This window comes from Sebastes fasciatus, chromosome 8, assembly GCF_043250625.1.
Source record: "Sebastes fasciatus isolate fSebFas1 chromosome 8, fSebFas1.pri, whole genome shotgun sequence".
In the NCBI taxonomy this organism is placed as follows: domain Eukaryota; kingdom Metazoa; phylum Chordata; class Actinopteri; order Perciformes; family Sebastidae; genus Sebastes; species Sebastes fasciatus.
Window position 1 is genome coordinate 33258086 of NC_133802.1, and position 15975 is coordinate 33274060.

General features: G+C 41.0%; 1 protein-coding gene across 10 annotated transcripts in view; it reads left to right on the forward strand.

Annotated features, from left to right (window-relative positions):
• Positions 1 to 112: 112 nt before the first annotated feature.
• Positions 113 to 15975, forward strand: part of kazna (kazrin, periplakin interacting protein a) — a 238267-nt gene continuing 222404 nt past the window's right edge. For 3 of the 10 annotated variants that reach the window (XR_012594806.1, XR_012594805.1, XM_074642575.1), the window contains exons 1-2: positions 113 to 509; positions 6740 to 7125. Coding sequence is in view for 8 of the 10 variants with exons in the window: in XM_074642575.1 (XP_074498676.1) it covers positions 7050 to 7125 (76 nt within the window). In the remaining 2 variants the exon portion in view is untranslated. Of the gene's footprint in view, positions 510 to 6736; positions 7126 to 15975 lie in introns of all 10 variants that reach the window. The other 7 variants (XM_074642562.1, XM_074642565.1, XM_074642572.1 and 4 more) reach the window with 6 other exon arrangements.

Here is a 15975-nt window from a genome sequence, read left to right on the forward strand (position 1 = left end):
TCAGGCAACAATTTTGTGGGAAAAAGTCTAATTAGTGAAGTTAGCTGTGGGTGGAGAACTGGTGGAAAAGGGCAGCAAATAACATGAGTGAACGCAGGAGAGCAGAGTTTGTTGGTAAAAATAGAGAGGCGCTAAGTTTGCTTGAGAAGCTGTAAATTAAAACGTGGCAGGAAGTATAGCTGCTGTGTGAAAGCTGCTGTGATGTGAGAAACGTGTGAGGAAAAGGTCCAATCAGCTAAACGCAGAACACCTGTTTCCACCAGCTGTAATCACACCCCTCATTCAACCAATCCTCATTCAACAAGTACAACACTTTATCTCTTTGTTTAGTTCGTCTCAGCATTGAGTGGCTGAACAAGTTGATATACCACAATATAAGTTCTATTAGTTCTATTAGTAAAGAGTCAGAGCTGCAGCTGTAACTCTGCTAGCTTCTAGCTGGCAGTTTGATATTGGAAGGAATGTGCAGAAGATCCTTCAATGATCCTGCAAATGCTTTCCAATCAGAGGTAAGTGTTACATGACCTTCTGGGTTTTATTAATGCATCTTTAAAGGTCCCATATCGTGCTCATTTTCAGCTTCATGTTTGTATTTTGGGTTTCTGCTAGAACATGTTTACATGCTTTAATGTTCAAAAAACACATTATTTTTCTGTCTGTCTGAATTTACCTGTATTCACGCTCTGTCTGAACCCCCGTTTTAGTGCATTTCAACGGAACTGTGTTGCTAGGAAACAGCTTGGGTCCATGTTTACATCCTGTCAGCTGATGTCATTCACATACACTGCAACAGGGAATAAACTGGGAAACATTTAGAATGTTTACATTTAAAACCGTGAAATGGTCTAAATATTGTATATTTGTGACATCACAAATGGACAGAAATCCTAACGGCTTGTTTCAAACGCACAGTTTCTGAATACGGGCTGTGTGTATTTCTCCACGGATTGAGTGTTTTGATACTTTCACAGTATTTATATATCACTTAAACCTGCTTTATAACATAAAAGACATGAAAATCTAACTTTTTACAATATGGGACCTTTAAGAAAAACATGATCAGTGATTGTAATGTGATATCCAGTTTGGCTGCTGGAGAAATCCCATTTCTACCATTTAAAACAACAACCAACACTTCCTTTTTTAGTAGGCTGTGCAGTTGTTTCTGAATAATAATGATAAAATGAAGATATACTAATGATAATAAATACTCAATGTTACAGTAAAGTGACTCGTCTGCAACCAAATATTAAAATGGTTAGCTTATATCTTTACAAGATATCATATTTTGTGAAGACGTTGGCTCACTCTATCACTCTGTAAGTCCATATATGTAGGGTGTTTCTCTTATTATTAAATGAATAGTCCAATATCTTGGAAAATATGCTTAAAGCTGATTTATTTACTGGGGCTGTCAATCGATTAAAACGTTTAATCACATGATTGTCCATAGTTAATCACGGTTAATCGCAGGTTTTTTTATCTGTTCAAAATGCACCTTAAAAGGACATTTGTCAAGTATTTAATCCTCTTATCAACATGGGAGTGGGCAAATATGCTTGTTTTATGCAAATGTATGTATATTTATTATTAGAAATCAATTAACAACACAAAACAATGACAGATATTGATCCAGAAACCCTCACAGGTACTGCATTTAGCATAAAACAATATGCTCCAATCATAACATGGCAAACTGCAGCCCAACAGGCAACAACAGCTGTCAGTGTGTCAGTGTGCTGACTTGACTATGACTTGCCCCAAACTGCATGTGATTATCATAAAGTGGGCATGTCTGTAAAGGGGAGACTCGTGGGTACCCATAGAACCCATTTACATTCACATATCTGGAGGTCAGAGGTCAAGGGACCCCTTTGGAGATGGACATGACAGGTTTTCCTCGCCAAAACAAGCTAGTATGACGTGGTTGGTCCCGATGGATTCTTTAGGTTTTCTAGTTCCATCTTGCATTAATGCGTTAAAGAAATTAGTGGCGTTAAAATGAATTTGCGTAAACACGTTATTACGGTGTTAACTTTGACAGCCCTATTACAAAGACAATACATCTTGGAATTAGCAGAAGCCCCGACGGATCACTTCACCCCTTTTTAAATTTAACATGGAGGTTGATTTTAATTTAGTTTTTTTAATTTTAAACTAAATTAACGACTAAAACTGTCTGTAGAGACCAGGTCCAAGTGCTGCCTTGTGCCGGCACGCTCTCTCAATCAAACATTCAACAGACGAAAAGTAATCTGTTGCCTAAATTTAATTGTTCATCAACATGCGGCGCAGTGGGCGTGAATTTAATTGTAATTTTGGCAGTTATGCAGAATCTTTTATTTGCTACAGGCAAATAATATATAAGGGTCCAGGGGAAAGATGATTATTATGATTCTTCAGTTTTATGAGAATGCATTGGAAACAGTAGCTGTGCTGCGTACTTCAGTCTGTGACATTGACGTATCGCTGTAATTCCCCCCCAGCCCCTTGTGTCATGGTTATAGCCAACGCTGTAATAAAACGCAGATGCACACGACTCAGCAGCAGCAGGTGAAGCGAGCTGCTTCAGTCGGCCGTGTGTTCTTCTGTAAAGGCTTGTGGGTTTGTTCTCCCCCCGGTGAAGCTTATATTTTCACTCTTCAGAAGCTTTTAGTGCTTTTTGTCACAAATCAACTCAAGTGGTTTTGGATTCTTTGGATGTTTTTTTTCTCTCTTTCAGACAAGTTCAAAGCTCCGGCAAATGAAATGAAATGAAATTGAACACATAAGGTCTAGGGCACATGTAACGGAAAACCAGAAGCTGTCATTTACCCGTAGGATTCATTCCAGATGTGTAAATAAGGGCATTTAATACACCTCATGTCCTTTTTTCAGTGATTGCAAATTCAAAAAAAGTCTAATTACAGTCTGTGGGAATAAGGGACCAGCCTTCAGGTGCTTTAAAGCAGCAGAAGCCTGGCAGATGATTTTTAGTTAGGAGCTGTGCCGGTGCACCTATAGCGACAAACCACAGCCCCGAGGTACAGGATCTCCCAGAGCTCACAAGCTCAGCAATAACTTCAAACTGCGCGGCTGCATTTGTATGCTCAACACGGCTTCGGCTCTTAGCCCGAGGCCATGCTGAAATCCTCACAGGAAGTTATGATGAGGAGAGAGGACGCATGATCAGAGATGATCGAAAACAAACACATCCGTCCCAGAAGTCTGAGGAGAAACCTTTTGATCTACTTAGCGTTAATTTCATCAGCCTTTTTTGAAAGTTTGACGTTATTAATACGGAGCTGAAACCTGTAATATGGTGTATTTTTTTTTTGTCCTTCCAGCGGTAGGTGGGGTGGAGGTCTGTGCTGTACCTGGTTTATGAGTTGAGTTTGAATGAAGGTGATGATTGAGTTTATACTGTAGGTGAGCAGTGCGTGTAATGATGACAGAGGCCTGTCAGGATCAGTGTTTCAGGTGAAGACGGATGAGAGAGCCGAGTCACACCACCTCTGGCGCTGACAGCGATGAGGCTCAATCGTCAGGATGTCACTGTGTTTAATTACACTTAAAGGGGACGTGTCGTGAAAAACTCACTTTTGCAGTGCTTGTGCACGTGCATTTGGGTATCTGGAGTATCTACCAACTATAGATTGTATATAAGAAGTAGACGTAGTCACCGTGACGTCACCAGTTGGTTTCTAGACTTCTGTTTTGAAGCCTTGTGTTCGGCATTTTGGCCATCATTTAGTACCGCCGTTTGGCCACTACAGCTACTTAATTTGCTTCAACGCCCCGCGGTCTTCCTGGGGGCTTTGTGTGCATGCAAATGTGTTTACTCAACTGACGTCCCGCTTGGATCCGCGGGGTCTCTGCGCTCCTCATGTTAATAGACAGGCAGACGTGAGCCTCGTGGCATGGTAACGGCCTCTGTGCTCTACTGTATCCTGTGGGTACAACTGTGTTTTATTAAAATATATCTTATCTACAGGCTACATCTCTACAGACTATCAGACGAGGCACGAGAAGTGCATTATTATCATACTGTCGGAGATGTGTCGGTGTTTTTATTCCGGTGCTCTGCACAGATCTGACCCCCGCCTGCTCGCTCTCATCCCCGGCTCTCTGAAGCTCTGTTGCCTCGTAAAGGCAGCGGTGTCTGCGACACGGAGGTCCGAACGATAACCTTATATTTTTATGTTAATAAATTGAATATGTAGGATATTACTACTGACATCCCTGTAATATTACGTCACAACGTCTGCTGTATTAGTCGTGTGTTTACTACGTGTTTATTTGCATATAGAGCGGGGAAGTGAGATCCGAGGTCACTCAGGACGCATCTGGAGACGCATTCTAATACCTGGTGTTAACAGACGTACTTAAAACTGTCCACTTGTGATCAGATCACCCAAGACGTGTCTTAATGCCAGTTCTGAACAGGGCCAAAGAGGCATGCGCTAAATCAGAGCGTTTCAGACAGAGGGTGTTCTAGTAGAAACCCCAAATACAAGTATGAACCTGGAAATGAGCACATGTCCCCTTTAACTGAATCTTCTTCTTGCATGTTTCTTCTTCTCATGTTGTTTGTTTGTACAGTCAGAACAGTTTTGGCCAGATCTCCTTTGGAAAAGTTGGAAGTTAAAAGTTATCTAGTTAATTAAAATTCATATATTTAAACATATGTAGGCTCGCAGATCTCCTTATACAGCTGCCTGCGACAACTTACGTAAGACTTGAGTTCAGAGAAAAGACGAACCCGTCTCTGGCGTTATAAAGGTAACAACCCCCTCAAAGCAGCACCGGAGCAGCAATGCAAACAGGATACTGGGATATAAAGTACTTTTGTACAAGTCTCTTCTTCCCTCTCTGCATGCTGTTCAGGAGCGCAACAGACATGCTAATGAGGACATAAATAAAGGATGCCGATCCATTTTTAATGATCCACTGGCCCCTTTAGTTTGAAACTGATTTTCGTGTCCGTGGTTGAGTTTTCTGCTCAGAATCCGTGTTTTGCTTTGAACGGGATCTCGCGAATGTGCTATTTTTTGCCTGCACAAGCAAAGTGCTGCATAAGACCTGCATACACTTGACTGTTGGTGTGTGTGAGTGAGAGATAGAGATGCAGGATCAGTCTTCTGTTGTCTATATTTGGAAGATAATACCTGAAGTAGGGAAGTAAAGGGGGAATTATCCTGAAGGAAATTTGGTTTGGAGTCACACAGAGAAGAGAAGTAAGGGTGGAGGTGTACACCAAATCACAATCCAGTAACGGGTATGAGACCTGCAATTGGCTTCGATAGTGACTGTTATCAGGCCATTAACTATAGGCACCATAGATGTGAGTCATTAGGGGCCTACTATGTTGTAAAAGTGAAACTTAAAAGTAACACGTTCTAACACATCTAAACCTAAAGGCTTTTTTATTTATTTATTGTCTAAACCTAAAGGCTTCTTAGGTTTAGACAAAAAAACTACAACTTCTTTAGGTTTAGGCAAAAGAACTACAACTTTTTTAGGTTTAGGCAACAAAACTACGACTTTTTTAGGTTTAGGCAATAAAACTACAACTTTGAGGTTTAGGCAATAAAACTACAACTTCTTTAGGTTTAGGCAACTAAAACTACAACTTCTTTAGGTTTAGGCAACAAAAACTACAACTTCTTTAGGTTTAGGCAACAAAACTACAACTTCTTTAGGTTTAGACAATAAAACTACAACTTCTTTAGGTTTAGGCAACAAAAAACTACAACTTCTTTAGGTTTAGGCAAAAGAACTACAACTTTTTTAGGTTTAGGCAACAAAACTACGACTTTTTTAGGTTTAGGCAATAAAACTACAACTTTGAGGTTTAGGCAATAAAACTACAACTTCTTTAGGTTTAGGCAACAAAAACTACAACTTCTTTAGGTTTAGGCAACAAAACTACAACATCTTTAGGTTTACACAACAAACCTACAACTTCTTAAGGTTTATGCAGCGAAACTACAACTTCTTTAGGTTTAGGCAACAAAACCACAACTTCGCTAGAGGTCGCTGTCTTATCTTATACCTTCTTTCGGTGTACTATCATGTGAATAGATGATAAAACCTACTAATGGGTGTAGTAAGCTCCTATTGACCCACATCTATGGGGGGGGCTTATAGCGACTGATAACACCTATTTAATAGCCTGACAACAGTCTAATCTACAACAGCGTGTACATGCTGGCAAGCTGAACCGCAGTCATGATTGGTTGTGTCAGTTAATTTTCAGTTTCCGCCTGTGTTCAGCTTTTCCTTCTGATGAGTTGCAGGTCCCGTCTTCCCTCTCTGTATCTCCCATCTAATATGGATGCTCCTGAATGAACAGACCTCAGGCAACATTCAGAGTATGCTGATGTTAACTTACCGAATGTGTTTTCTGCCTAAAGTTAGATGTTGTCGTGCTTATCTGCTGTGCATCTTGTCCATATATATGCCTGTCAACTCACCGTAGAGGAGTCAGATTGGATTAAAAAGAAAGGGAGATAACAGAGAGAGGAAACTACAAGCAGCAGCTACAGAATAATGTTAGAACTGGCTATACACACACTTCTTACACACACCGTCATCTCCATTCTCACTTTTGTCAGGGGAGAGAGTCTGTCTTCTCTCTGCAGCAGGCTTCTCCTTCTCATCCCTCTCCTCTCCTCTCCATCCCTCCCTCCCTCTCTCCCTCCCTCTCTCTCTCTTGCTTTGTTCACACTGTGTTTGCTGTGCTCTCTGTCTGAAGCAGCACCACACTGGAGCACTAATGAGCAGACTGAGAGCAGCCCGAACACAGATCTCCCATCAGCTCAGGAGCAGCAGCAACTCTTGACGGCATCTGAGGCACCGAGACGCAGGACTGATCTGCAGCCAGCGGGGGAAAGGCGTAGGAGAGGTCCTGAGGTGGCTTCAAAAGGCAAATTAGCAGCTGAGAAAGAGAGAGTGTGAGAGGAGAGGATCGCTCCAGTGCAACAGCCGACCTTTCCCCACACTCGGAGGCTGACCCTCAGACTTTCCTCTTTCTGAAGACCCCCATCCCTTCAAGGAGGAGCTCAGCCATGGAGGAGATGCTCACCTGCAGCCGCAGCCCTTTCTCCCAGGTGTTTGGGCGTCAGGGTCAGCTCATGCAAGCCAGTGAGTGTTAACAGCCACACAAAGTCTGCAACATATCAAAGTTTTATTTACCTTGCTTGATCCTGATTACGTTTAACTTGACTGTATGTATTTAATGCTAAATACAGAGTGTTTAAAGTAGCTTAAATCCAGCAATATTTGTATGCAAAGATGTTTGAGGAGGCAACAGTTGAAGATGTGTGTCCCAGTTTTCACCAAAGATATACTGTACGTCTCTTTCCTTTTTTAAAGCAGCGTCTGGTGCAAATGTATCATTCAGTTCACTCAATATTTCAATTTTATGAGAGGTGTTAATATATTTAGTATGTCTTCCCTGTTGTGAAATCACTTTGGAAAAAAGAGACAATTTGTAATTCCATTTTTACTAGGAAAAAAACACAGAACACAATGTGATGTTGACATCAATATTGACTCATTTCTAGTGTGATGCAGTTTGACACCAGCGACGTGTTAACGTTGATAGACTGTGATGATCCTTTTTCGTGCACAAGAGAGATGTGAAAATGTGTGCGCTCTGTGTGTTTTGTGTGTGTGTGCAGGTGGGTTTTTGCAGGAGCAGATTTTACCTTTCATGTGCAGGTATAATCTTTTGATCTGTGTCTGACCCAACATGCCACAGGTTTAAAGCAAGAATCCATCAGCATACTAAAATTACAGTTATCATTCAAATCATTTTACACAACTGCAGGAACAACTGTAAAATATAATACAATAGTCGTGTGCATATTGTTTGTCCGCCTAGTCAAAATATCAGAATGCAGTGTTGATTCCCAGTAAACTGAACATTTGCATATTTTATTCACTACTTCTCACATTAAGTTAAACAAATGCTTCTGCATTCAATGCATTCATCTTCATCTCTTTATGTCTGAGAGTGAATCAGCAATGAAAAATAATTTGCTCATGTAGTAATTATGTACTTTAAATGGGATTTTTTTGTTTGCAGTATAGACGCCCACAGCCCCCATTCACACTCTGTTTACGTGGGTGCATATATATATATATATATATATGCATTATTTGTATATGTGACTTGTGTCAGCGTGAATTGAATGCCGGAGCCTTTTTTTGAGGCCCCGTGGCTTTTTTTCTTTTCGGGATCAAACCTCACAGCGTGACACGATCTGCCTCGGGTGTTCAGTTACACGTTGTCACATAATTCCCCAAAACAGAAAATTGCACCCTTTGGGCCACGGCTGACCCGATGCCAAGCAGAGTGAGTTGTGATTTTTCACAGGTTCTGCTGCAGATTTAGGTGATTGTCTGTGCACGTTCATCCACTGTGGTTCAGGGAATGCATCTTTTATTTCTTCGAGATAAGACCTTGAGTATTTTTCTTTTGCATTGAGTTGAGCTGTTTTTTCTTATCCATCAATAACAAATGGTTTTTCAGCTGCAGATTTGCAAAAGGAAAGCCGTCCTCGGCACTGGAAAAGTAATTTCAATGACATATTGTACAACAGAATGGCTTCTTTCTGCTCCTCTGTGAGGTGTTCTGCTCGCAGGTTAACGGTTGTTTGAAGATGGGAGTCTTTAGTTGTAATCAGAATGGATAGGTTTCCTGATTTTGAATGATTTTAAATAATTACTCACTTCACATCCAGACAGAGTGGAGAACGCAGCAGGCGGTGTAGCACCGTGGAAAATCAACGGGAAAGACACCTCTGTTTAAATGTTTGCAGGCACGTCAAGCTTTCTTTGTGCAATTTTGTTTTTCGGGGCTATCGCATCCTGAAAATACTCTGAATATTCAGTCTTTTGTTGCACATTTGCTTTACATATGCCCAAGGGGGATCATTGTGCTCCCTCTCTGTTGCTTCCCATTCAAAACTTAAAGACAACTTGAAGTGTGGTGCTCGTTCACAGCGACTCCCCTCCAATGCTGATCAGTCACAGCATAGGTGAAAGCTAAACCCTAAATGTCACTCTCTCTCTCTGCTTGTGAAAGTGACATTTTCATTGCATGTGTTGTGATGAATTACAGTCAGTCTTGCGCTACCCCAAGTTATCTATGCTCTTTGAAGCTCGTGCTGCATGTCGGCGATGTCGGATGTGCGAGAGAGGGGAAGGGATGGGGGGAGATGGAAGGAGAGGAACGGAGAGAGGGGATGGGGGCAAGAAAGAGAGCAAGCTGCAAATTGTGTGAATAAGACATGGGTGTTTTTTTTCTATTTTTAGCAGCAACCTTACATACTGTTACACAGCTGCTGGAAGACTAATCCACAGTAGCGCTGGCTCGCAATATCTGAGCAGTAATTATAGGAGGATTTTTTTGTTATCTTTGGCTGTCACCCATCGTTGGATCACAAGTCCCTCAGCTATACGTAAAGGCCTTCCTGAATTGCAGAGAAAAAAAAAGCCCATTACATGAGTGTTGCACATGCCCGAAGACTTGAATATTAACAACCTTCTGGTGGTACCCTGGCAGAATACACACTTGACAGATTTTTTTTTCCCTTTCTCATGAATCACATTCACGTGGCAGTGCCAGGTGCATAATCCTGCTACGATTCTCTTCCTCCCCACTAGTGGTGTGATTGCTTCTGTGTTCAGTGTTGTGATGTGTTGTCAAAAATCCCTCGGCAGTCGATGCTCCCGTTTGTTGGGGGAGTGTGCCAACTTTGTTCCCCGTCTTTGGAATAGTTTAAGTATTCTGGGAAAGTTAATTTCTTATGAGTTTTCAAGGTTAGTCCATTCTAGGTAGAGCATCGTTTCTACCAAACTTGTGTGCGATATGCTGTTCCTGTAACTGAAAACATACCATTCAATAGCAGCATCTGTAGGCTGTTGATAGGATTGTGGATCAATAATATCACTTCACCAGAACCTGAGATTTCTGGTGCTCAAAACTCACCTCCTGGCTGTTACTCAAGTCGATCATAAGCTTCCTGTTTTCTCATGTCTGCTATTGTCTCTTGGCCCAAATTCCAAATATCAACCCCTGAAAATGAATCGGCATGTAAAAGGATTAATGTCCAACACTAATTTTTACTATTTTTTGCTTTCCTCTGTTGTGCAATTTGTTGTGTTTAAAGCTGCAGTTACACTTCCTAGATTTCCACTGAATATGCAACACATTCTCATCCCAATTCATCACATACTGACGCTTTGTCAGACCCCTCGGCATCACTTTTCGGTCGCAGTAAACGCTTAATGTTGTGAATTTAACAAAAACACTTCAGTTAGGTTTAAGGCCCAGACAATCAAAGAACTAGCGGTGACGAAGGCCAACCGTTGAGTTGCCTCACGTCGCCTTTGTCTTGGCCAAAAAGTTGCACTCGATCTCACCGCAAAGACTGCAGCCGACGGTCAACTACCACGTACGTTCTGCGCCTGCGTGAGATGAAATAACTCTCCACACCAGCAGGTGACGATAGTCTGTATTCATCATTCAAAAAGGGAAAGCGGAAAACCGAGGAGGGCGGATATACAAGCCGTTGTTATGATACATACATACATGAAACAAAGCGGCATCTGCCACTCTCACTCATCACTTAGCTTCATTCCAGATGACCGTGTCGCTGTGAAAATATCTGTGTATGGAAATGATCAGATGAGATGAAGATGCAAAATGAGAAGAGCGTTTCTCGTTTAAACTACGTCACCACACTTCCAGCTCACATTCTCTGAGCGTTTACTGTTGCCACAACCTTCCCCGACACATCAAGCTAAGCTTCTTCTACGCGACTGTGGAGTCTGTTGGACCCTGAAGCCCACCCTACAGAAGTCTCTGGATGGGTGCTACACCAGAATGCTGCGTGTGGTACTAAATATCAACCAGAACGAGCATGTTACCAACAAGCATCTGTACTAGGGACTAACAAGGCTAAGTGAGAAAGTGGCAGCCAGGAGAATGAGACTTGCCGGTCACTGCCAAAGACATCAAGAACTCCCAGTAAGCATGCTGGTGTTGTGGGAGCCAACGCACGGGCATCGATCACGGGGACGTCCCACACCAACATTCATGGACGTACTGAGGAGAGATGCAGGAGTGGAGAGTGCTGGCGAGCTAGCCAGATGTATGGAGGACCGAGATAGCTGGAAGCTCCGCTGGAAAGCCCGTCTGAGGACGACCCAATGATGACAGATGGGTTTACATTGAAGTTAATTGAAAGCCCGGTGCGTCTTACACCTCTTGCTAACATACAGCGACCGAGCAAATTTTGACAAATGGAACGTCAAAAATTGTCCAGATATACTCGGGTGATGTCACTCTGTTACGTAGAGAGTGATTAACCGTCAGTTACTGTCAGCGTCGCTTTTTGACCAATGAAAATAGGTTGTAGGTGCGTGAAACTTTGCATAAATAGAGCCAGGGCAAGTGTTTTTTCAAACAAGCGACACGTCACTCAGCCTGTTTGATGACGCACGGAGCAGGTTAGTTAGAAAGAGGTGTTATACCGGCGCTCAAGGCTGCCTTGTGCGTCGCTATCACACGCCGACAGCCGTGACAAAGCGTTGATGCCCTGGGAATGAGAACGGGCTGGAAACGGTGATGAATTGACTGCCACTGATGGAGGTTGGTGATTACTTGATGATGGTTGATGAAGAGGAGAATATATATATTTTCAGTTTAGCAGTCAAAGTTGGAGACTGTTTCCTTTCTTATACCTATCACTTTACCCTTGAATATCCCCTTAATACCTCAATAAACCGTCGGTAAGTCCCAGCCCAGGAGAAGTGAACGTGATTCGAAGTGTTAATATGTGACCATTGCAGGTGTAGAACATATTTTGGTCTTCTTTGAAGTGATTAATTCCTCTCCTGCTTCCACTTGTGCTCTCTGGTTCCAGCAGCACACTCACACCTCCTCACCCGGTGGGGTTTCCTGCAGTAAGAGATTAGCTTCATGCTCCTGGTGTTGCTAATCATGTAGAAGGAGTCACGTTGCCGGTACAGTAAGTGTGTGCACTCAGCAGCAGAACTATCACTTTTTTCTTTTTTTTTCTCACGTGGTGAGCAACGGATTTGGGCTGTTTTCGAGCTCCTCGTTTATTTATTTATTTATTTATTTATTTATTTAGTTGGCGCTTCAGGGAAACCATTCTGCCATTCTGTGTCTCCTGTGCGTTGATTGTTCACTCCATCTGTTGTCATTTTGGATGTGCATAAAGATAAATTAATGTTACTTAATTCAAGAAATGAAGCCACGGGAGATACATTATCACTCAGCCAGATTTAAAATTATCTCCCACAATCTCAGTCAGTGAGGGGGAAAATGTTTCACCACACTAGAAAATAATTAAGGCACTGACAGAGACCACAATCACGACTCATTTATTCATGTCAAAAACCTGCTGTGCAGTACTTTAATGTGTGCAGTAATGTGTATCCCCATTACTGCATACTTTCAGGGTTAACGCACTTTACTGGTAGGTCTTGGTATGTTGAGGTAAAATGTGTTTTTAGTTCTATGGGAAGGATAGTTGTGCCTGTCGATTAGACTGTTGTCAGGCTACTAAATAGGTTATCGGTATAAGCACCATAGATGTGGGTCAATAGGAGCCTACTACACCCACTAGTAGGTTTTATCATCTATTCACATGGTAGATCATGGTTAGCTTTCACTTTTGAAAACATAGTTATTTTAATCCAAAACACGCTGTTTTCCCCTAAACTTAACAAAGTCGTTTTGTTGCCTAAACCTAAATAAGTTGTAGTTTTGTTGCCTAAACCTAGAAGTTGTAGATTTATTGCCTAAACCTATAAGTTGTAGTTTTGTTGCCTAAACCTAAAGAAGTTGTAGATTTATTGCCTAAACCTAAAGAAGTTGGTTTTATTGCCTAAACCTATAAGTTGTAGTTTTATTGCCTAAACCTAGAAGTTGTAGATTTATTGCCTAAACCTATAAGTTGTAGTTTTGTTGCCTAAACCTAAAGAAGTTGTAGTTTTATTGCCTAAACCTATAAGTTGTAGTTTTGTTGCCTAAACCTAAAGAAGTTGTAGATTTATTGCCTAAACCTAAAGAAGTTGGTTTTATTGCCTAAACCTATAAGTTGTAGTTTTATTGCCTAAACCTATAAGTTGTAGTTTTATTGCCTAAACCTATAAGTTGTAGATTTATTGCCTAAACCTAAAGAAGTTGGTTTTATTGCCTAAACCTAGAAGTTGTAGATTTATTGCCTAAACCTAAAGAAGTTGTATTTTTGTTGCCTAAACCTAAGGAAGCTTTTTTGTTTGTGTTCAAAATGTTAAGTTTTATGCAGTTTTATAACTTGTTAGAACGTGTTGCTTTTAAATAACCAGAAGGTGGCAGTCTAGGCGACCGCCTAAATGGTCTATGCCTTAAGCCAGCCCTGCCTGAGGAATATTTCTATATTATATTCAGTATTATGTATCTTCGTTAATATTTAACCACTTTTAAAACTGTGTTAACATCAAACCACGTGCACCGTCTACAAAGAGCATGAATAATGTTGTGCCTCATGCTCACAAACATACAGCCAGTTAGTACAGTAAGGATATGGTGTTTTCACATTGGCTTCGCTGCAGTATTATGGCTTATTGCAGCATAACTCAGATTATATTATTGTGTGACTATAGCTTCAGTTTGTCTAGAATCACCTCAATGGTCTTTGATTAACAGTATGACCCCAAACATAACTCGATAACAAAACCAGAGGAAAAGAAGGAGATTATAATTATGTAACATGCCCCGGTGCACTTTATGTCTAGACCTGTTATTGACCGGTCAATCACAGATGCATGCTGGTCGTTCATCTGCACCAGTGGACCTACTCTTCCTCACATGAGTTACAAACCATCTGTGAAGCTAAATCACACCAGAATCACATGTGAAATATCGAGCTTCTGTTCACCCGACCAGGACTATATAAACTATGCAAATTATTTTTGGGGGGGAAATGCATGTAGATGATGAACTCCTCAAATGTTTCCTCGGTGGCAGCAAAACACTTTGTGTCAAGTTGCTCTGGGAATATAGCCGACACCTTCCACGTTTATTATTCAGAAACTCCTCACAGAGGAAAACTGCTGTCAAGGCACGTCGTTTGAGTTTAAGCGACAGACCATGGGACACCTGGCACTCTCTGAAAAATTTACAATGCACTCCATTCCTACCGTTGCTGTGCTTGGAATTGGGCTTCTCCTACTTCCATTAACCTTCAGATGAACGAGCGCTGCCGCTGCCAGAGGAGCCTGATTGAAAACCGAGTGAGGGTCAGCCGGCCTCACTCGTCCTCTCCTCTCTATCCTCCGCTGAACCACCTTCCTAGTGTAAACTTTGTGTGTTAGCACATCCTGTCACACCGAGGGGGTTATTCTGAATACAGATTGTCTTCTCTGGAGCAATTTACAGGAGATATAGGACCAGAAAGTTGGGTAATAAAAAAACCTCCTCGGCGTACTGATTTTATCTACAGTTGCAATAAAACCCATAAAAAGATGTTTGGTACTGTAAATATGTGGTACTGCAGAGCGTGTGGGCACCTCAAGGACATTACAGTAGATAGTATCTTCACACGTTATGTCCCAATTCATGAAAAAAAAAAAATGTTGCTGTAACATTTTACTTTCCTGTGCTTGCTGCTCCATTAGTTTGATGCGTCGATGCATTTTTTAACGCTAAAGAAATACGCATGAATGCACCATATTGAATTTGAAACTATTTAAATTTGAGAGGTTACAGCTCTTGTTGTTTTAAAGGAACATTTTGCCGTCATTATTGCTTATTTTTTAGATCAATTTGCAATGATACTAGTAACCTAATAGATGATTCATATAGTTTAATTTATTATAACTAACTAGTATATATTTTTCAAATAGGCATCAAATAAAAGCCAAGAAAATGTTGGACTTGATTGCTCCCTGACAGCTGTGCTCAGAGGCCTGGAGTTTAATATAGTGATAAACATTTTAGTAACTTTACAGAGGAAAGCAAAGAACAAACGCCTGCTTCAAGGTCAGACAGCTTTCTCTACTGCAAAGTGTTGATGCTCTAATGTTTACTGTTGGTTTGATTAACAGAGCAGCAGTTTGTGGAGCTCAATGATTAAAGTTTGGCTAATTGGTAAGAGTGCCAGTTAGAGATCTGAAGATGAATTTAGATGGAGATTACAGCATTGTCTTCTGATTTATCACCAACAGGTGTATGGTTAATGATCCACAGGTGCATGCAGAGCCTCCTGCAGCTGATTGAATCTCACTGATTAAATGCTGTATTGATGCAAACAGGTGCATGTGAGTGAAGCTTTGTCTATATATGACATGCAATCCTGTGTTTTTACACTAGACGTCAGAAATGTATGTTTTCTTTTTTGGCAAACAGTGATTTTCATACAGGCCTTATGGGTTAGGAGGTGTCCACCAGAGATAAAGGTGGAGTAGGAAGCTGGAGTTTTTGTATTCCTGTTACTATAGATGTGTGTGAATTTAAGCAAGCTTAAATTGCTGGAAAAATAAATGATCCCCATTTCCTACTATTGTATGATGTAGCACTTTTATTAAGGCTATTTAGTTAGTTATTATGGTAGACAAGGCAAAGGTAGACTATGGATATTTAAGGTGAGTTAATTTTAATTACTTCTAATTGAGAAGATCTTAAGAAATAAACTAATTAATAATATCATGATCCCAGAGGGCTACTAAAAAATTAGACTGATATCAAATACCGAGATATCTGTTTAAAAGGAGCTGAGTGAAAACCAGTGTGTTCTCTGAAAAATGATGTATTACATTTTATTAAATGTGATGTAAGCAGTGGCTGCAGGCAAGTCATCCTTTTGTCCAGTTTTTGAGGATCATTTCAAATTTGGGCTTTTGCGTAAGAAACTGAATGAATGAATGTGTAGTCGCTGCGGTACACTCTTGTTACATTTTGCTGCTGATGTA